Below are 23,106 nucleotides of genomic sequence, written 5' to 3' on the forward strand. Positions count from 1 at the left end.
AACTGAGATGATCTTATCATAAAGTAAAGAGAGTACTATGACAGCATGTTACAAAGCAGTACTACTGCATTAAGTGAACCCTCCACAGAAACAGGATGGCTTATTAAGCAAGCTCACTAGCTAGCTATCTGCAGTGAACCGTGCTGGTTTTCTCCTCAGATCATCAGCACAAGGGATCTCTTACCTGTTGTTGAAACGTCCGATCTGGTTTTGTAAATGCCCCTTTAGTTAGGGTGCTGTGAGAGCCCTTAGAAACAAAGTGCTTTGCTGTGTGCACGTAAACTGAAACCACACTCTGGTTGGTTATTTTTGAAAATCCCTACATCGAAAGTAGACCCTGTGCCGAGATGAGCTGCCATGCCCTCCTGAATCCTTAACAAAGCTGCGTACAGATGATCGATTTGTTACAAGCTTTAAGGTAAGTGTTCTGTTCTGCTCTGGGTGTCTCTTATCACAGTACAGGAGGAGGAGTTTGCTGACAAGGTATCAATCCTTTGTGAAACAGATGGCTTTATTACTCAAAAACCTACTTCCTACAGTATACTGCTCAGTTTGTAGACAAAGCAACTGGAAAAACCAGGCATGAACATTTCTTCAATGTGCAGGTTTAAGTTAGAGAAGATCTGAAAGGATTTTAATATTTAAGTCTTTATTTAACTGATGATTCTTCTGTAAGTAGGTCTGAGATGATGCATAGGGACAGATGACTAAAAACGGGGTAAATCTCTTCTTTTACATTGTTACATGTAGTTTGTACTCCATCTTTTGTGTGTTCCTTTCTATAGTATGAGGTGTGCATGGCATCATCATATACACACTTTTAAATTAGTAATTCAGAAATTTTTGCACTGTGTCACAGAAGAGCTGTAAGTTGGGAGGATATTTATTTATGAAACCCTCATCCAGAGAGATTCAACCTTTTTACAATAGAAGTCGCTTCTGTAGCTTGACATTCTTGGTAAGCCTCCCTCTGATACAGAAAACAGTTTCAAAGATTTTTAAAATGAGGAAGTCCAGTCAGTACTTGGTACATGAGTAGGATATATTGAATTGAAAAACCTCCCTTAAATTTTGAAAAATCTGGAGACTGATTTGCACAATTTCAAGGTGGTCTATTTTGAAATTATTACACTGAAAACAGGGCTGTGTCACCAAAATATAGAAAGTGGCAGTTTTACTCAGACTAGGATTTACACTGCTACTGGTCTCAGATGTTACACGCAGCAAGAGATTTTTAAGCTCCAAAAGATGAAGTGTTCTAAAACCTGATTGGGCCTTCTCATCCAAAAATGTTTAGGTTCCAATATGCATTTCTATATGCCAGTTAGAAAGATGCTCAGATTCAATATTTAGTCATCCAGGAAAAAGTAGTTTCCACTCTTCTTCTGTTCCACGTCCTTGGGAAGAGAAAAAAGGTCAATGTTACTGAAATAGTCTTTAGCAGACCTGAACATAGCTGAAACAAGACACTTACCTAATTACTCTTACTACTCATTTCACATGCTGTTTTCCAGCACAGCAAAAGTACCAGGTTACTCTTCATTTTGTTCCTTATTTTGGAACCTGGCTTGATATTAAACAGTCATGGCTTCTCTACTGTAAAGGTGCTTCTCTCTTACCTTGATTGAATTGAGTTTGTTTATTCTTGGCCTGTAATTGTTGGGGTCTCTTCTAAAAGTGATTTCAAGTTGAGATAAAAACTTATTCATTCCAGCCAAAAGAGTCTGTGGACTGTTAAAAGAGAAGAATATTGCAGGAATATTTGCAGAATTTCTATGCTATGCAGGTTACAGGCAGCTTTGACCTCCACCCTGAGCTCCTTCAGATCTGTTAAGACAAATGTCAGCTGCATCTGACACACCAGGATGGGCTACGTTTTCTGTCAAATCACATCTCGGACAAGAAGTGGTACCTACTCCTCTCATCTCTCAGCAGTATGTCAGCAAGTCTGCAGACATTTACATTTTTTTTTTTTACTCTGTATCCACACCTGTGTCTGCTGGCAGACTTAATTATTTACATTCCAAGAAAAAAACAGAGTTGCACCATTAGCAAGATATAACAAAGCTCATAATGTACACTGATGCTGAGAAATGGTTATGTGATCGTGATTTTTTAATTCAAACAAGTGAGGTCTCAGAAGGAATACCATCAAAACCAGGCTAGTGGTGTGCTGTAAACACACTGCTAGACCAGTGTGGTTACTTCATCTGGCTTGTGTTAAGTACTTAGTAATTACTACTTCTAAAAGCCTGGTTTCTAGTAAGGCTGCTCCTCAAAACGTCTGTCATTTACATGAAATTATTTACAGGCACAAAGTAAACATACCAAAAGAGACTGCTCTGAAAGAGTAAAACTCATAGTGTACGTTATGTGTTGCTGTCAAGTGTTGCACTTCACAAGATTTGCATACATGTACCTGTAGTACACTGCTTTCTTTTAGTACAGCTGAAAGTTATTTTCATAAGCATAGTTTAAAATTGGTCCTTTTTTTCATTCCTTACACTCAATGCCACTTCTTTGTTCTCCTCTGATTGTAATGTAATCGGTGTGCAGCTGCTTAAGGCTAGTTTAAGCCAGGAGCTGGTCTAGCATTAGAGGGCTTGGTTGCATTCTCCAGCTATGCCTGAACTCTGTGTCTAGGCAGCCTCTAAGTGTGGATCAATCCTATTTTCTCTGCCTTGCTTCAAAAAACAAGAGCCAGAACCCTCTGGACGCTCTTGGATCACTTTAAATTCAGCTTAAATTTCTACAGGCAGAGATGCTTCACCTCCTTATTTTTGTTGATGCTTCTGATTGATAAACAATTTATTTCTATGTTGTCCTCTTTTTATCTTGCTTACTTATCTAAACAAGTCTCTTACCTGTTTGCAAGTGTGTTCTTGGAAGGAATACCATCAAAAACAATCACACGATCAGCAAGATATGTAGCCATGATAAAATCATGTTCTACCACAAAAGCTGTTTTTTTGGCATGGAGAATGAAACTGAAATAAGAAAAGTGAGAGAGCTGAATGTGAAATTATTGTAAAACTACTGAAAATGTCATGTATTTTTCCCATCGCATATACTTTACCGTTTAATGACTCTAGCAGCCATTAGACGTTGTTCAGAGTCCAAATACGCTGAAGGTTCGTCAATCAGGTAGACATCTGCAGGTTTACCAAGACAAAGAGCTAATGCAACACGCTGCAACTCACCACCAGACAGTGTTTGAACCTATTGGGGCGGGGGAATAAGGCCGTAATTAGTTCAGGTATAGGTAGAGAATTAAAGAAGAAAAGTTAGGATGTTGTCTCAGGCAATGAATACCTCCTGGTCAATGATGTTTTCTATCTGAAGAGGTTTCATCACATCAGTTACAAACTGGGGGTGCGTATAAGCATCTCTGATCTTCTCATGCAGTAGCTGACGGACACTTCCCTAGTAGAAGAAAAATGTTGCTGCTCAGTTTTATGTACCACAAGAAAACAAGAAGAAATAAAATTAATAGAGCTTTTTGTTCCAGGCATAAAGAAATTCTACCTGTGTACTAAGAACATGCTTTTTGTAGCAAACACAATACAATAAATAAGGCTTAGACGTACTGTAGATTTAGGACTGATCTTCTGTGGTTTGTAGCTGACGTTTAGAACCGGGACCTCACCTATAAAAAGATAAAATTTATAATGAAAACAAGAGCCTTTCCAGTATCTTCAAAATAGGTTTCTACTAAGGTATTAAGCGTTACCTCCTTCGTCAGGCGTAAGTCTTCCTGCAAGCATCCGGATAAATGTAGTTTTGCCAGTTCCTAAAATAAAATGCAAGTTTCATGTTACTTCAGACTTTTAATAACTTAGACCTCTGACAATTAAGTCACTGGTACAAAAAAAAAAAAAAAAAAAAAGACTTAATGAAGAACATATTTTAAAATTGGACTGCTTTGAGAATTCCTGTATTCACTTCCAGAAAACAGCACTTGCTATTATTTGCTTTTTCACATGGAAGAGACATCTCAAGCTACAATAGTGCAGACTCATGGCTAAGCTCACCAGGTCAATCAGCATCCTGCCAATCTATACTCTTAAAATGGGGTAACAGACAAACACAGTGGCATCATTAACATTCAATAACCTCAAGCCCCCGCTTTTTAAAAAGCGAGTTTGTGGCCTGGCATCTTCACTAGGAAACAACCAGTTCAACCTGACCAAAACCCACTAATTTTGAAGACCCAGACTGAAAAAGGGCTTTAGGAGCGTATTTTGGGCTGTAGAAGCAGTTCCCAACAAGAATTGCACTTACCATTTTCCCCTAACATCACCATAATTTCAGAATCAGTGAATTCTCCAGCTACTATGGATAGTTCAAATTCTCCCATCTTTTTTTTCATTCCTGGATATTTGTACATACACATCTTTTTAACCTCTTCTTCATTAGCTGTCTCGGCCACTTTAAATACCAGAGATGCATCTCGAAACCTTAGATTTTCTGTCGGAACATAGCCATCTAAGAAAATGTTTATGCCTATAAAGGGAGGAAAAAAAGAGCATTTAAAAAAAAAAAAAGAAAGGTCTACAACAAAGGCAGACAAGATGAATTTCAATTCTTGGCTGTAAATTCCAGTCAGATAAGAACACTGGATTTTAAATGGCATGTTAAAAGAGGCAACAAAACTTTCTGTTTGAAAGTATGTACATTATGCAAATTCAATGAGGAAAAATCTTACTAAAATTACAAAAAGGCTACAGAAGCCCTTCCTGAAAACCTAGTCTTAGTAATGTGCATAGAGTGTAAAGAAACTACTGCTGTTGGACCCATTCTCCCAAAAACATCTATTACTAAGTCTCAGTGCTACAAGCGTGGTCAATTCAGTTGAACACTACATACCTCTGCACTGTGCAAACTCTGTCCTGTCCTTTCTCTCCTATTTACAGGGTCTTTTGTGTAACTCTGTTTACAAAACACCTACAAGTATTAAAATTATGTCCATAGCAAGAGACAAAGGGCACTTCATAATTAAGACTTCTGGGTTGAATTATAAATTTAGGATCATGTAAAACAGATATTCTGCACAAAATAAAACAGTAGTTTTTTAGTTACTGAACTATAACAGGAAGAAGACATGGTCACGTAATAGATAACCAGCATTTTGGTACCTTTTTCTCTTCCATACAATTTTCTTGGTACATTTAAAAAGAGAAATATGGCAAGAATTACCTTCTCTTACGCTGAAAGGCATAGTAACAACACCATAAGCACTTGGCACACCATACAGGCAGCAGATAAAGTCAGAGAGATAATCTAACACACTTAGATCATGCTCTACAACAATAATGTACCTGAAAAATAGAGCCAGAGAGATGCTTTTATACTTCAGTATGAAACATTTTTTCTTTCTTTCTTACTCTAGTCTTGCACAAGCAAAAGCCATCAACACGATTTTAATTTAATAGGGTTTCTTAGCTTTATACTAAAAACCCCATGTTCAAATCTCTGCTAAGCATTTTTTTTAAACTGTCCAATAAACAGACATTGTGAATGACAAGTTGAAAGTCCGTCTTCAGTCTAAACTGGCAGCTTCTTTATGTACAGTAAGTGGAAGAATATTGATTGACTGGAGCGAAAAATACTGTGCACATTTTAAGAAAAAAAAAATCTTCATGAGAAGGGGATGGAACAGCAATATTCAGGTGAAAAATAACCACCTGTATTTTCACATCCTTATTACAAAATTTACCCCAGTGCTGAAATAGTACAGAAACTATAGAAAGTAAGTTTCCAAAATGCAAAGGAATAGAATATTACTGCCTTAAAATATTTTAAACATCTATTAGTGTACCATACTGAGAAGTCAGCACTGCTAGAGAGATGGACTGGGTGTTTCTTCCCTCTGTAAACAGTCACCTATTATTACAATCTAGCAAAACATTTCAAGTTTGTATTTACCTGTCAGGGTTTATTAGGGATCGAATAGTAATGGCAGCCTTCAAGCGCTGCTTGACATCTAGGTAGCTAGAAGGTTCATCAAACATGAAGCTAGCCCCAAAAGAAAAAATGAAGTCTTAGTGAATGCAAGCTTTCTACATATTCACACCTAATACTAACATTTCAACCATTAAATACACAGAAATTAAAAAAAAATCATTATTTACATTGAGAAGAAAAAATGAGAATTATGTACTGATGCCTGCTTTGAATCTCTGACGACTGCCACGTGAAATTGTTAAGTGGTTCGAGTTAAGTATTACTTTGCCAAAAGCTCTGACAAAGTTATCAAATGTTATAAGAAATCAGCAATCCATTAGGAATCCCATGCACTCAGTTGTGATTCATTTTAACATGAACTGAAAAGTCCAAAATACTTTAGGAGACTGGAAGAAGGACATCTTCCATAAGAGAAAAACAAAACAACAAAACAAACAAGAAAACCGACCCCAAACCCACCCCAACCAAAAAAAACCCCACAACCCAAACAAAAAGAAATTTAGAAAATACCAAAAAACCCCAAACCCCAAAACTCTTCTGATCTTGGCCCAAAAGAGTCAGGAAACAGCACAGACTAGACAGTAATTTCCTGGTTACAAGACAGGAGAAGAGGGACACAAGTCCCCAAAGACGGGAAGGATCTGTCCATTTCTTATGGCTAAGAAGCTAAGTGAGGAACGCTGTCAAACATACAGCAATATACAGGATACATTTTTGTGGGATTAGGGAAAGGTTATCAAGTTGTGATGCTGAAATTGGTCTCTGAAATTAGCTATTTCCAGTAAGATGAATTAAAGCATAAAACCCCCAGAGATTACATATGGAGTGTATATGGATCTCAGCTGCTGAGTTGGTAAAAACAATTTTTTCTAAAAATCCTTTTGTTTAAATATTTCAAAACAAAAGTATTATTTCTAACAATAAATGTAAATTAGGAGGGCCATATTTGGAGACAGATTATTAGAAGCAACGTGTAACAGAAGTAAATTAAACATACATATCAGCCTTCTGAATGCAAACAACTGCACAAGCAAATCTCTGAAGTTCTCCTCCTGAAAGGTCCTCAACATTTCTTTCTTTCAGATGGGTTAAGTCTGCAAATAAGTGGTTAATTTTAGATATATTATAACCAACACAACAATTCATATTTTTATTACCTACAGAAACATGTATAATCACAGCAGACATCCTACGCAGAGGGAAAAAACAGAAAGAAATAAAATAAGTGTTCAGTTTATACAGAAGCATCATAATGTTATTTTTAGGTCACAGCAAGTTACACCTTCTCTGCAGCATTAGCCAATGAATTTGTATGGCTGCTTCTTATCACACAGAAGGATTAAGTTTCTATTTGGTTTTCCACCAGATATTTGGTAAAGATTTCTGGCCCTAAAAAGAAACTATATCAGTTTTAAAGGTGTTTCTCGTTGGACCTGGCTGAAGAGTTCTGATTTTCAGGAAAATCAGGTTCCTCAAATGTTACGGCAAATTTGCAAAGCCAGTATTTTCTCATCAGAATACACATTTCAAGAATATGCTGTCTCAGTAATAAATTAAGTGGGACCCAAATACCACGCTCTTGGTGGCACAACGCACCCCCACCTTTACCACTCAGATCTACCAAAAAGAACCCTGTTAAATCTAAATTAACACCTAAATTTACTAACAATTGAATTCAAAACACCTACAAAAAATTACCAGGGCTGAACTATGCAGATGTTGGTCTGCTTAAATGCATTGTTCTCAGAAGGCAGTATCATTCCCACTATAATTAGCTATATGCAGCTTTTTGGGGGAGAGGAAATATAAAAAGGGTTTTTTTTGTACTTGGTTAGTATTTTCAGTATGTAATGCTTCTCACAAGAAAGTACGTTAAGATTTTGCCAGAGCTGTGAGCAAGCAAGAGGAGCAGATGGTAACTGAAATTTTTCCAGATTTAAAAATAAACACTTTCTACCATGAAACAGAAACTGCATTAGATTTTGTTAACTAGCATGGATCAAATAGTTTGCCTTTGCCACTAGAAAGTAGTATTTGCATTGGTTCAGATATGCTTACAGCAAGCCCTAGGCTTTAAACTAAAGTGTCTTTACTTTTTTATCTTTAATTGGTGTAATTTAAATCTACTATCACATTAGTAGTAACTTTATTTTTTCAGTAAATACACATTTCTCAAATGCTTTGAAGTGTGACTTTACAAAATTACTTACCAAGCTGCTGACATACAACAGTCTGTGTCTTAGTTTCATCCTTCCTATCCAAAATTGATCCCACTGTTCCCTACATGATAAATAATAAAAAACTCCACAATATTATTTAAACATTAAAAATTTCATACAGTAGTAAATTTTTGACATTGAATTATACTGCTAAATAAAATCTTTAAACACAAGAGAAGTATTACAGGAGAAGCTCCCAGCTTTCTATTAGCTCATGAAAATTTCTCACCTTTGCAGCTTTAGGGATCTGGTCCACGTACTGAGGTTTAATAATAGCTTTAAGGTCATCTTCCAGGATCTTGGTAAAATAATTTTGCAATTCAGATCCTCGGAAATAAGTCAGAATTTCTTGCCAGTCAGGTGGATCCTGTGACAAAATTAAAGCCTGTATTTACTTATACCATTCTAAAAACATCATATAAAATATCTAATTTTAAAATTCTGATCAATACGGCAAATAGAATATGCTTGCAAGATTAAAAAAAAGAAAAGCCTGGATAAAAGCTAGTTATCAAACTTACATTGCCTCTGTAAAGTTTCCATTAAAAAAAAAAAATTATAAAATTGCAAAATGGAGGGCAGAAGTTCAGATTTTTTTTTCCCCCAGGTCCACTGTCACTAGACCTTTCAAGAAAAAGCATTTTAAATTTGTACCTAGGATATCCAAAACTGTTCTTAGACAGCTAAGAAGCTACGAGTGAAACTGCTTCATGGGGAAAATGATAGTACGGGTTACTGTAACTGCACTTATTAGCTATCTGATCCAGGTAATCCAAAGGAAAAGGGTTGGACTGATAAAATCAACTTGCACAAAAGATGCAATAAAATTTGGTCATTTTCTCTGCTTTTAGCAAACATTTCCAAGAAAACAGGAGAAGATAAAGGAAAAAAGCAAAAAAAAAAAAGGAACTGTACAGACCCAGGAAAAAGTCCCAACTTGGTACAGTTTTGTTTTACACAGCATACTACTCTGAATAGTGGCAAGGTAATTATTTTGATGGTAAACAGTATGAAAACACAGCGACACAGCCATATTTCCAAACCAAGCAAATATACAGAGGAAGTGCTTCCTAAGTTTTAGAGCAGAAGCAACACAGAAGGTTGAATTCATACCACGTGTTTCTGTGGTCATAATGATTTGGCTCTTCACAGGAAAGTCTGATTTTGGAAGCATGGTAATTCAATTAAGTACACATTCAGAAAGTCAAAAGTTTTGCTATTTCTGCAATACTACCACCTGAAACAAGAAGTCCACAAAATAATATAAACCAAACTTGAAAGAGAATGGAAATGTAGCTGGGAAATTATTATTTCTTTGCAGTCTTAAGTGGCAGCCATAAAATTAATAATTTATTAAAACGTTACTCTTTCAGGTAAAGAAACTGATGAAGAAAGTTTGAACACACTTGTTCCCAGAAGTCCTTCCTGAAGGACAAACGTGAGCATCAAAATTCAATTGTCACCACACAATTCAAAGGTGAGAAGGTGATAACTGGAGTACTGTCTGATAAGAGGAGTCACAATAGCTATTATTCATGTCTTTTATCTAATAATCTTTGGAGTAGTGCTAGGTAAACAAACCCCTGTAAATTATCTTGCTTGCTGGCTGCACAGATTGACTTAGTGTAAATACATAGGAAAACGCATTATGATCTCCCATGAAGACCAGGAGATTACACGTTATTCTATGTCTCGTACTCACAAAATACTATCAAGATTCCTAAGTATCTAGCAACATGAAGAAACTAAGGATTTTCAGAACTCAGCATTTAAGTGTACAGTGGGAAATATCTTCAACGACTTATGATAACAGCATATTTTATAAGAGATCATCTTCAAAAGAATCAAAGATAAAAAAGCCTAAGAGATCACAAGGACCATGGTAAGTGCTCATAGACTACCACTGTTCAGATGAAAAGAATACTGAACTTAGAAGAAACTCCAAAACTTGAGCTACCTAAATCCCTTGATGGGCAACAGGTAAATCATGCAGGGAAAAGAAGCTGACATTTTTAAAGACAGGTATAAAAACCCCAACCCTTAAGTGTGATTTAAAGACAGAAACTACCTCTTGTATTTATCTTGAGTTACAATTATAATTAGTATCCTTATCTTTATATACAGAATTTGCATTTGTTAACAACATCCTTCTACTATTGTTTCTGTGTGTGGAGTAGGTCACTGGCTGTTGATAGGCAAAGTGCCAATGTCCTCGCAAATTTTATCGCTTCACAGATACCAAAATTCAGTGAAAAAAAAATAACCACAGCTACCTATAATGCCAAGTCTATTTTATTGCTGATACATACATCGTATTTTCCAAGATTTGGCTTCTGTTTTCCTGCTAAAATTTTCAAGGCAGTTGATTTTCCAATACCATTGGTTCCAACCAATCCCAGTACTTCACCTGGACGAGGGATAGGCAACCTGTACACAACATCAATAACTTTGGATTATATTAATGCCATCAGACACCAACATCTGGTTCTAAAGTAAATGTTACACCCTGTTTTCAGACTTCCTGATTATTTCAGCCTACTTTGTTAACTTGCCAATATGTAATTCAAATTAAATCAATATTCTTTAAAAATAGAAGGTCGTAAGAAAGATTTAAGAGCAGTGATTTCTTTAAACAGGAGCTCTGTAAAACAAGCACTAACATTTTATTTCATTACAATACTTTTTAATAAGCAAAAAGTAATTAACTTTCAGAAAAGAAGCTACTGAAGTAATAATCAAGAAAATCTTGATGTGCACTATGTTTAGACTATCAAAAACTTGAATTTTTTGTCTCTCTTACATTGATTTGAAACATAAAATACCTGTGAAGTTTGAAGGCATTGGCACAATATCTATGTGTTGTTTCTTTCTCCAGGTTGCTAGGTAAGTTAACAATTGACAAGGCTCCAAAAGGACATTTCTGTAATGGAAATAAACATATAGATTACTAGTGCACACAAACAATTTATTAACAAAATGCTATGCACTGTACTGTACCCAGCTGTGCATTAAAATAGTTTTAAAAGAACTTTTACCAAATTACTTCACTTTCATTCACATAGCCAACTTTCCAAAGAAGTTCTATACCACATTTTTCAAATTAAATAGTTAGCAACTTAGACTGCCAGCCTACAATACAAATAAGGCACGCTGCATATATTCTCTAGCTCTTTTACAAAAATACCTTTCTACTGCTAGATGTCTGTAGCTACAAACAAACAAAATCAAACCAAACCAAAGTCACAAACACCACATTACAACCCACACCCTCCACCCCAATCAGTTCAGTAACCTGACACAGTACTTCACTTTCTATAAACAATGACAGTTAACAAAGTCTGATTATTCAGGAAACAAAATTGCTTTTGGAAGTTACAGTATATATTACTAAATATAACAGCATAATAAGGAAATTTTATCACTTTATTTAAAGCAGCCTAACTTTTACCTTGATGCAAATACCACAACCAATACATAGTGTTTCTGAGATCCATGCTATTTTGCTCTGTGATGTGACTTCTATGCAAAGTTTTCCTGGTGAAAAAGAATAAGATTAACTCAAGAAAGTTTTTGATGAATCAGAAATCTTGCCAGTACTACTAAATTCCACAGAGGAACATGTAACTGATTAATGTTCACTGAAGCATCAGATCATCCTAAGACCTGAAAGGTGGCGTTATTACTATGAATTCTTCATGCTTTCAGTGATACTTCTAAAGGTTTTATGAAACGAAGCATGAATGATAAACAAAAACCTAGCAATAACAAAAAACTAGTTCCTTCTAGTAGAACATTATTTAAAACTTCTCCAATTATTTAAATACTTTGTTAAATTACATTTCTTACCCATTCGAACCACGGGACAACTCTTCTTGCATTCTTGACGGCATTTCTTTGGCTTACACTTGTCATGGTTGACAATTGCAATTCTTGTTAACTTGTCTGCCATAATGCACAATTTAGGGTTAAACGCATACACCAATTATGAGGAGGAATAGTGGGAGTCTTCCAGATCCTAAGGAAAAAAAAAAAATTCCAAAAGAGAACATAATTACTGACAGCACAGAGAAGAACATACATATCTGAAGTTATTACTAGCAGAGTTCAGAGATTAAAAAAAAGCAAAATGATTTTATTTTTTTCCTCTTTTAAGCAAGATGGCAAACAGGGCAAAGTCTCAGATACAAGTAGTAAGGTTACTGATGTATAAACAACTGCACAAATCTTTAACATCAGCTTTCCATTCCATTCCTATTTCTCCACTGTAAAACAGAACTGTGATGACATCTGAAAATGCACTTGTTTCCAAGAAAAGCATGTCATACTAACAACAGAATAATCTATACTGCTGCGAACTTCAGTTTCACAAGCTGCCTTGTGTAATCTTGTTCATGCCACAGTGTCTGGTAGTTAAATTGTGACTACAACTATTACGTCACGAATCTGATTATAATATTAATTTTACAAACTGTATGCTAATATTCTGTATTAAATTATTAAAATACTGTAAATAATAAACCAGTTTTCAAAGTGAAAATTTGTAGTTGCATATAGGAAAGTAATCCAGGCAATGTGAACAGACATACATGATGATGTTTTCATTCTTTTATCTTGAGTTTCACTAGAATAACTGCACTTACATTCTGCATTTCCTAATATGGTATCAATGACTATAATATATTGCAATAAAAATAAGCAAGATTCTTTATAAAATTAGTTATAGAAGAGAAAGATCTTGGAGGACTAGATGATTAAATATTCCTGAAATCACAAATAAATACGCTCAAAGAAGTGAAATTACTACTTGTATTCCTCTATGTAACTGTCTCTTCCCTTGCTTAGATATTTGTAACGCACACTGACAAGCACTGGATTGTACTGGGAATTTATGTCAACAATTGTACCAGAAGGGAGGGAAGGACAAAGAACTTAAGTTTAAAGTCTTGACAGATAAAAAAAGGTGGAATGTACTTTAAAGTGCATTTATATTTCCCTTCCCATATTCACACATCATATTGAAAATAACAATAATAACAACTTTATCTTCCTATGAGCAACACACACACCTCAGGAGAACTCCCTCCTCTTGCTCCTGCTCCAGAACAACAAAGACAACTGAATTATGAGGCTCTCGGAAGTTTACAAGATATTACAGATGACAAACAGATTTTATTTTAGGTCTAAAGAAAGACCATAAATAAAGTACAAAGCATTTCCAGTTGACCACCATTAAATAAAGTGATGGCAGCCGTACCGATGACACCAATTCAAAATAATTTCAATTCAATGCAGTATGTATCAGATGTTCAAAGACATAACTGGGAATGAGTCTTGGAAATACTTCAGGTTTCTGCACAGTCCACACACACACTTCCTTCCAAGAAAAAGATTCCAACATTTCTTATTAAAGAAAGTATTTTCTGTTGGATGTCCAGTTCATCTTGGCTTCACCAAACTAAAGTATCCTGCAGTGGTTTAGAGACTATTTACTACATACAGCTATTAAATGAAGAAAGGTTGTGACTTTCAATCTCCTGAAAGAAGCAAGAATACAACAGGTGTATGGCACATTTATCATGTTAAACTCCATCCTTCCCTAAACCCACCTGTGAACTTTAGTTGAAAGGAATCTTACAGATACTACTGTAATATGCAAGAAAGGAAGAGACTGGCATCTAACAGGGAGCAAAGGTCAGAAATTAAGATGTTATGGTATCTTTACCTCCATAATTACCATCGTTAGGAGTATTTTAAGTGGTTCCTTTTAAAAGTGATAGTCTTATTTCTCTTTTCAATTTCCAAAGTATTTTTAAATTAATGTCTACAGATATTCTTCATCAGATAGAAATGAATGTAATTATTAGTCATGCTGCCAACCTTACTGTAGCAGTTTCTACTTTTAATACTTCAATTTTTTCTTTAATTTTTTAACATTTCCTAAGCCAAAAAGTCCTAATAACATAGTTGGTGTTTTCAAATAAATGACTGCATATTTAAAAAAAAAAAAAAATTAAAAGTGATTTTACAGTTCTGTATTGTCAGACCAGATTGACAAGGTAGGGCAAAACACCGCAATTATATCCATAGGCCAGGCCAACAGACAGGGAATAATGGGTTTGCAATTCTCACTTTAATGCATTTTTCTTACATAAGAAAACAAGAAACTGAAGGTCTTATTCTTAAAAACAATAAGGATGTTTGAGTCTGGGTAATTTTCTAGGAGACATACTGGATTTTGTCAGTGCTTCAAATAAAGATACACTCTTTGGGAATATATGGTAGTGCTTTTCCTAAAAGCCCTGTAGTTTGCAGCGCGTAGAGTATCTGGGGGTGAATGACTCACTCAACTCTCTCTTTAGTTTCCCAAGAGAAGTGCCTCATCTGGGTCAGCCCCTTCTCCAACGCCTGTGTGGCTGAGTACCCTGAGCAGACAGACCACAATGTCTATCTTCCAGGCAGGGCTTCCCCTGCTAGTTCTCTTAGCTCTAACTAGCATGTAAACCCTTTCCATGTGTTGCAAAAGCAAGCTCTAGAAGATTGAGCTGCCGTACTACAGGAGCTTGCCTCCCCTGTCCAACCTCCCAAAGCTCTGGTGGAGGTTACTGCCTGAGCAGTACAGATAGCAGACCAGGCAAACTCTCTCCTCAGTCATCTACCCTTCCAGTCTGGCGTTTCGCTTAAGGCACCAAAGCGGGAGCATGGGGTGGGGTTTGCTCTAAAAGACCAAGTCAAATATGGCTTTAAACAATTAGGTTTTGCCACTTACCTCAGTAAGCTTTCCACCCAGTCTTGGTGGGATAATCAGATTAAAGTTTACACTACTACCCATTGCTGAATCAGACAATGGTTGCTAAGTAATAAAACAGCCTAAGATTTTTTTTTTCTTCTAACTCACTTATATGGGAAAATGCCCTGTCTGTGGTGAAGCGTTTTGAAGGGGCCACAGAAATAAGTACATCAAGCATTTAGAAAGTACTTGGTGGGGGGGGAATAGAGCCAATGAACCGGCATGGAGATGTACATTTGTGCCTCCCTGCTCCCATCTACATAATGGAAGTGTCAGCTTATCCAAAATTCTCCAGTGGTCTTAAACCATTTAAAAAAAAAAATAAAAATTTGTGACTTGTCACTTCTACAATATTTCCAGCACTGTCCTGATGTCTATGATGACAATTGTCCAGAAGAGATGCTGATGATGCTGATGACAACATCATTTTCTACTTAGAACTGACAGTTCAGAGCAAATTAAACAACATTGTCCAAAACCAGAAAGACTCAAGTTACATATTTATATGCAGTTACATTGGTGGCATTTAACTTAACATACCAAATAGGCTATCAAGGTTCAGACAGCAGAACTCTCAATACACTGAACACAGGTTAGCAACACAGACAATATGCATATGCTACAATACAGCATACCAGTAACTGTTAAGTATAGTCAGCAGTTTAAGGGCAGGAGAAACTGGTATTCAGAAGCATTTAAGCTCATGTCTGTATTTCCCCTTCCCAAATCAAGAAGAACAGAACAAAAACGAAAATACAAAAGTATTAATTTGTTACTAACTACAAGAGTAAAGCATTATTTTGAATTAGTGAATTATGATGGATTGACAACAGAAAATCTTTCCAGAACAATGGAGTGATGACATAAGTGAAAGAATAAGAGAAGGAATAACAACTGCTAAAAAAAAAAAGGTTCTAAAAACCTTGACAGTATCATTTATTGAAGCCAAAAGCTGTTCATTAAGAACTAGGATACCCAAAGAAAATTTAAACAAAAACCAAAGAACACATTTTCAAACTGCATATGAGATCACTACATTTGTGTCAAAGCAGAAGTAATAGTAAATGCTACAAGAACCACCAAAATCTACTAAGAATTAAGAACTAGTCTATGCTTAAGGTTTTGACTTTTGCTTTGGAACCTGAGACAATGTACAGAAAGAAGTTTAAACAAGCCCCAAATCTCCCTACTGTATTTAACTTATTATATTACTCATAAGGCACAACATGAATATGAAAATACAGTGTTAACATGAAAAGCATATGGTCAAATATACTGACGCAGCGTAACGAGTGGGTGTGTTTAGGTGGTGTTGAACAGTATTAATTATCACTCAATCTTTAATATTTCCTTTTAACATGAAGTAAAATGCATAAGAATAAACCTACAAATCGGTAATCTATCACATGAAAATTACAGAAGCATTTCACTTGTTTAGGACTAAAGTTTAGGAAACCATAGCAGAGAAACTTAAAGTAGAACTTGAAAACTGTCACATAAACTTGCAGGTGAAATAACTAAGTGCGTTCCAGAGAGGAAACACTACTATGGTCCTAGAGAAAAGCCCTGCCGAGTTTTTGGTTTGTTTTTACACATACCTTGTAAAAAACAGCCTTACCCCATTACCTTATCAAACCTGCGAGAAGTCTTGATCTCCTCACCACACAAGCACGCACATGGATATTAACTTTCCTCAAAATATGGCAAAACATGGCTTTTTTTTTCTCCTCTGGAAGAGGAAGGCGCTGCTTTCAGAGGAGAAAAATAGCGGCTTTCCCCTCCCGGCCCCCACAACGCGAGGAGCCCGCGCAGGGTCTCCACACGAAAGCGATTCCTGCGCCTGAGCCCAGCAGCAGAAGGAAACGTTTTCTCTTCACGCCGCTGCTGCTGCACGGCACAGGACGGCTGACAAAAAAAAAAAAAAAAAAGCAAAGCACTGTAAGATGACGTACAACTCGCCAGAAACGACGAACCGCATGTGCGGGCAGTGCTAGCCAGCGAAGGGACGGCCTTTCCCACCCCGCACGGGCCGATTTCTCTGCCCGGGCCGTGAGCCCCCGATTCGATGGAGCGGGCGGCCCGGCTCCCTCTGGGCTGGGGGCAACGACTTCACGGCGCCTCGGCGCTGCCGCGCCAGACCGGGAGCACCCGGACCTGAGGCCCAGGCGAGGAGCGGTCGGCCGGCCCCGCTCCCGTGGTGGTTAGAGGCGAGCCCCAGGCCCCGGCACCGTGGGAGGAGGCCGCCCCCCGGGCCGAGCCCAGCGGCGGGGGCAGGGCCGGCAGCACTGGAAGCCAGCGCCCCTTCCCTACCCCCCCTCCTGTGCGAAACACCGGTATATCCCCCCTACCCCATCGGAGGCCGCTTACCCGGAGATGGGGAGAGAGCGAGGCGCCCCCGCTCCCGGGCCGGGCCGCAGCGGGGAACCGCGTCCCCTGTCCCGCGGGCCGGCACGCAACGTGCTCCGCCGCCGCCACCCGGCCAAGATGGCCGTCGCCCCCGCAGGGAGGGGCCTGGGCGCGCACCATAGAGAAGAGGGGGAAGGAAGGGAGGCTCACCATAGAGAAAACGCGTTCGTTCAGGGAGAGAGCGGCGCCTCCCGCCACGGGGAGGAGCGGAGCGGGGCGCGGGCGGTATCAGTCCGCGCGCTGGAGACGCGGCGGTTGGTGACGTCATCTTCGGGTGACGCCACCGGAGAGGCGCGTTTCACGCGAGGTTGTGTCCGCTATCCCGGCTCCCCGCCCTCCTTTCGGGGCGCTCCGTGAGGAAGGACTGGGCCGTTACGGCCCACACCGGCTCGGCACTGAGGGGAGCGCCTGGAGCAGCAAGCCCCGCCTCGCCCCCCCCCTCAGCGCGCGGCGAGCTCCGCCTCTCCCCACCGGGTGCACGCGGGCACCTGCGTGCGGGCTCCGCCCCCTTCCCCTCCCACTGCCGGCGTTCTCTTTTAAACCGAGCTCGCGCGGCGCGCAGCGCATGCGTGGCGGCGCGACGGCGGGAGCCGGTGTGGCAGCTCCTTTGGCGGGCGGGTGAGGGAGGGGCGCCCCGGGCGGGCTTCGGGCCCTCGCGGAGGTGACGGCCCCTGCCCGCCTTTAGCCCGCGCTGAGGGGACTCCCGCGGCGCCGGCCTTGCCGCCCCTTCGCTGCCCCCTCACCGCCCCCCCTCACCCGCTGCAGCGGCTTCGAGGATCAGGTGGGGACGCTGCTTCGTACGGACGCAGGGGGCTGAGGGGAGGGGAGGGGAGGGGGGGCATGTAGCTCGTAGCTGCCCCCTCAGCCAGCGACGGGGGCCAGGGGGGCGGCTTCTCCCGCGTATCGCCTCCAGGTATCACAGTAGCCGCTGAAGCTGTGGCCGTGCCCGGGCAGAAGCCCCGCTGGCTGATGCGGTATGCTCGTTCGGGTGGGGGGCTGGGGGTTGCTCAACCGGGTACCTCCTCCGTGTGCCTCCCTCAGCGTGTGCTTGTGCCTTTGCATTGACCCCCCAGGTGGGAGAGGGGAGCGTGATGTGGTGATTAAGCACAGCCGCTGTGTTTCGTGAGTCGGTGTTGCCGATTTATTTGCAATATTTAAGTGTTTTGTAGGCCTGGGGGACACGGCCGTAATACAATGTTGTAAAATTAATTATACTTAAAATTGTTATTAAAAGTCCTCCAAAGAAGTTGTGGGGGAGGGCTACCAAGGAGCCTGGGTGGAAGCAGCTTGATTTGTCAAACTGACTTCATCCTCTGCTTACTGTGTCTTTTAGAAACTGCTTTTGCTTAATATAAGCACTTGTAAAGAAGTGCTTGCATCATTTAAAGAACAGCTTATATCCTTGCTAGGTAACTTTGGAAGTTTGAGCTTGTACAAAAATATTTTTTTTAGAAATGTATTTACTTAGATTGACTAGGGATACATGTATAAAAAATGCTAATGTAATTCTCTTGTGCAGTTGCTCTATCTTATTTTTAGTGAAATACATGTTTGTGACAATGAAAGACAAGCAATTTTTACTAATAGGCTTAAAGCAATATACTGAAGGTAGAGTAAAAATAATAGGTGTTTAAAATATTGAGAGAATAATCTGAGAGATCAAGTGTACAGCTGAGCTAGCTGTTGAAATAGGTTGCTAATGAACACTATCATTATTAAATACTAATTAAAATTAGTAATTTGAATGTTCACTGTTACTGTTTAATCTTCCATGTGAATGCAAAATAGGAAGCATAGTAAGAGACTAGTTTCTGGATATATCTTTAGATCTTTAAAGGCTTTAAACCAACAGGGGTCCATTCAAAGAAAATGAGAGCAGGGAAAATAGCTTGTGAGGTAAAATGAGTAGTGCAAGTATGAAAGTCAGGGCATCTATGGTATGAAATCCCCTTCTGTTAGAAAGAAGAAGAAAAGTGATCTTAAATCATGGATGCTGCAAAAATGCTGGAGTGGTCAGTGCAGCCATTGTTCAGTTTTGCTGGAGAAGTTGTCAGATATTTGTTAAAAATGAATAAAATGATATGATGGGAATACAATCATAATAATTTTTTTAAAAGAGCAAAGTTAGCTGAGCTCTGATTCCCCTGAAAGATTCTGAGGAGGTGGTTTGGGAGGAGAAATTTGTCAGTAAGTAAAGACAACTAAAACCAATGTGCAAACATAAAATGGACTAGTTTGGTTTAAGAACAGCCTGCATCAAACTTTTTTTACAGTAGCCAGTGCAGTTAATGAGGAAGGGATATAGGGGGTTTGTCTTGAGTTTTACAGGGTTTCTGCCATTGTCTGGGTCGATGTTAAAAACAAGCTACTGAAATGTGGTCTAAAAATAGTTTTTGTGAGATCTTGTAGAGCTGGTTGAAAAACTACTTTTGAAGCTGACTTGTAAATTCATTGTTAAACAGGGATGTTGTGAAGTGTCTTCCTCGGGAGTTCTGTTTTAAATGAATTTTTGTTGTTTTGTGTAATGGTGAACACAAAATAGATAAGTTGTCAAGTTGGAAGGATTGCAAGCACTGTACAGTTCAAGGTAAGAATTCAAAATGATCTTGAGAAGATTGATAGCAGATTGGAAATCAGTGTAATTAAGCTCATTTAACAAGAACTGAGGGAGGAAGAGAACACAGGGAGGAAAAATCAAAGGCATGAGTAGTGGAAAGGGTATTACTGAACAGCAAACAGTATCCCCAAAAAGCATTTGAGCACCGCAGTGCATAGTAAATTAAATATTAATCAATAATATGATGTCCTTTCAGCTAGACATGTTATTTTGGCATGTTAATAAGTATGATTGAAGAGAAGCAAAGTGATTCGTCTGCTCTGTCAAATAAGGGCCTTAGGTAAAATGGTATGGCTATTTTTTTTTAACCATGGCATGTAAATCTCTAGTCTCTGCAAGAATATTAGGTGTATAACACTTGGTTTGTGAGGGAAGCTCACGTAGGCATATTAGAAAAGAAGAAACTAAGCAATTTTGACTGCCCTCACATCTATAAAAGGGTTGCTCCATAAAGGCTAGTGATTAGCTAGTCTTTGAGTTCTCTGTAGAGCAAGAGAAGAAATCATGCTTGTTTTTTAGAAGGTAATACTTAGGTTGAATGTTAAAGCAAAATGTTTGGCTTTTAGGCTGATGAAATGCTGAAGTTGGCTGTCCACAAAGACTGTGAAATCTCTTTTGCCAGAGAAGTAAATGGCTGGATAGATATCTGTTGAGGACAGTCTGGTCTCTCAGAAGTCTTTACAGGTGTGCATTTAAACAGTGCTGTGTGTACTGACATGGTGGAATTAGAAATTTTAATTGGAGAAATCTGCAAAAGTTTCCTTGAGCCTGGATTTTTATGGAGCTTTAGTAGGAAAGGACCACTACGTATCCTTCTCTATCTCCTCTTCAGTGGGTTGTGGAAGAATATGTGTGTGGTTAGTGAAGGGTTTGCTTTCAGATATGCACCTTTGAAAAGTTTCTTCTACTGGTATACTGAGAATGACCTGTTTGTTTTGATTGTGAAAGGTAGGCTGTTGAACCATTTAAATCCATTTCACTCTGTTTATAAACTGTATGTTAAAGCATCTTTAATGGCTGCTACTTCACATGGACGTTATCTGGAAAGAGCAAACTTTTCTAAGGAAGATGCTGAGGGATAAAGAGTTTGAGGTGGGGGGAAGCTTAACTGCCTTCTTATCTTGATCAAAGCATGTGCATACCATATAGTGGAAAGTGGCAACACGAAAAAGTGATGTTGATCACGTCATTAAGATATTAATATATTAATGTTGTTAATAAGGAAACAGCAGAATAGCAGCCTATTAATGATCTTTTGGAGTAACTGAATTGGAAAATTGGAGATGTTTCCAGCCAATGCTTCTGTAGATGCAGTGTGTCTTTCCGTTTTTCAGCATGTGTCAAGAAGGGCTTCTAGACAGATAACTTGTTTTTACACGGCCTGAAAAAAACGAGCAAAACCAATTCTCAATCCGTTATCTTCTTGGGCCAAGAAAATGGTTTTGTTTTAGTTTTATTTGGTGACTTAAATTACTTTTAAGTGTTTGTGTCTTGTCCAAAACAAGGTACTTGTATTTCTGCTAGTAAAATGTCCAAAAGTGTTACTTGAGTGAGTTGGCCTGTTGGTGTATTATTTTTCCTTCTTGCTCTCAGCTTTCTGCTCTTAAAATTCCTAGACTATTGAGAAGCTTCAGCAAAGCTATCCAGAACGTATTGTTACTACTGTCATGAATAACTGACTTGATTAGTTCAACTCATTAGTTCAAACATTTTCAGTCTTTCACATCACTAAACCACAGTATGTCTCTGACTCATTTGCCAGCAGTGGTTTGGAGTTAAAATCTGGATCTTGAGTAGCTTTGCCTGTTAGATAAAAGGAAACAAGCTCAGTTTGAGACAGTAGGAAACTTGGATGGTGTTTCTTGCTGTATATTTCAGACCCCCAAAATATATGCCTTGAACTTTTGTGAACCAATGCAATGCAAATTGTGGCAGTGTTAAGTTATTTAGGACTTCCCTGTGTGCACTGAAGCTTAGAAGAAATCTTAACATCCTTGTCTTAAGGGATTCTACATACTTCAAAATTCTAGTAATTTCTCTAAAAAGCACGTGTCATCAACTTTCTGAGATAATCTGAGTGTACAATCTTATTTCTGTAATTTACCTTATTTTAGTGGGTTTTGATGGCATGTTTGCATACTCCATATGTCTTAAAGTTGTGTGTTTTGTTAATCTGACAATAGCTATTTCTAGGAAAGATGATGTGACTATGATATTTGGAGTTTTTGTTGTTTTTCTCTTGAAGTCAAAATAATAAAGGAGTGTGAAGACTTGCTGGCGATTATATTCAAGAGCTGTTTTGTATCAAATGAATAATTTAGCTTTACTTTGAAGTTGGATTTTCTGTGTATAGTTTTAGAGGTAGGGAGAACAGCATTACTGATTTCTGTATAAATCTCACAATTAAAATCAATGCATCTCAACCTCTATTAATTGGCTAATTGTCACAACAGTAACAAGATAGCACAGAATTTGGACTAGCAGGTGATCTGAGCTTTAAAATTCCTGAGTCCAGGAAAATAGTCTCCCCAATGCTTAATAAACATAATTTCAATTTTGGTGTTGGATGGGTGTTAGAGTAGATGATCTTTACAGGTCCCTTCTAAGCCAAATCATCCTGTGATTTTGTGAAAAATACTTGTTTTTTTCCTGGTAGCTATGAACTAAATGTCTTGTAATTTTTTTTCCAAGGCTGTTTTTAATTCTTAGAAGATTAGCATACTTGTGACATTGTGTTTTATTGAAGTTACTATCAATACATTTAAAGTTGTATTAGGTAGCAACTAGAGCATGTTACTTATTTTCTATTCTAGTCTAGGATCTGTTCTACATATTAACAGGTTTATGGTGTAGCCAATTCAGTAGAGAACAGCTATGTTTTACAGAGCTTATTGTAAATACCTGATAAAAGTTTTAAAATGGATAATGCAAGTGTCCAGTTATAGGAATGGCTAAATGGGTTCCCTGTTTAGTTTTTTTAATAGTTTGATGTTTTTTGAACAAAATTTCTCTGCGTGGGCAAGAACTCTAAAACATCTTGTTGCATGAGTTTTTTTAATCGGATGGCATTAGGATTAGCATATCTGTGAATTGTGTGAAAATATACGTGGTAT

The 23,106-nt window shown here is 38.4% G+C and overlaps 2 protein-coding genes across 6 annotated transcripts in view; one reads left to right on the forward strand and one right to left on the reverse strand.

The window, feature by feature from the left end:
- Positions 1-632: 632 nt before the first annotated feature.
- ABCE1 (ATP binding cassette subfamily E member 1) lies at positions 633-17,658 on the reverse strand. 3 transcript variants are annotated; one of them, XM_054823052.1, is made up of 18 exons: positions 17,527-17,658; positions 12,030-12,198; positions 11,632-11,717; positions 11,006-11,103; positions 10,493-10,610; positions 8,413-8,550; positions 8,175-8,244; positions 6,962-7,058; positions 5,926-6,015; positions 5,197-5,318; positions 4,282-4,503; positions 3,731-3,790; positions 3,588-3,646; positions 3,313-3,423; positions 3,077-3,219; positions 2,865-2,987; positions 1,620-1,731; positions 633-1,397 (listed from the first exon to the last, which is right to left on the reverse strand). In XM_054823052.1, exons 2-18 carry the CDS (start codon positions 12,130-12,132, stop codon positions 1,350-1,352), a joined length of 1,800 nt encoding a protein of 599 aa, XP_054679027.1. In that variant the 5' UTR covers positions 12,133-12,198; positions 17,527-17,658; the 3' UTR covers positions 633-1,349. The 3 variants fall into 3 exon arrangements, with proteins under 3 accessions (XP_054679027.1, XP_054679025.1, XP_054679026.1); XM_054823050.1 differs by lacking the exon at positions 17,527-17,658 and adding an exon at positions 17,338-17,490; XM_054823051.1 differs by lacking the exon at positions 17,527-17,658 and adding an exon at positions 16,597-16,870.
- A 268-nt stretch (positions 17,659-17,926) lies between these two features.
- Positions 17,927-23,106, forward strand: part of ANAPC10 (anaphase promoting complex subunit 10) — a 37,895-nt gene continuing 32,715 nt past the window's right edge. For all 3 annotated transcript variants that reach the window (XR_008576764.1, XR_008576765.1, XM_054823053.1), the window contains exon 1: positions 17,927-18,157. The gene's annotated coding sequence lies outside the window, so the exon portion shown is untranslated. The remainder of the gene's footprint in view (positions 18,158-23,106) is intronic.

This window comes from Grus americana, chromosome 4 (genome assembly GCF_028858705.1).
Source record: "Grus americana isolate bGruAme1 chromosome 4, bGruAme1.mat, whole genome shotgun sequence".
Taxonomy (NCBI): Eukaryota; Metazoa; Chordata; class Aves; order Gruiformes; family Gruidae; genus Grus; species Grus americana.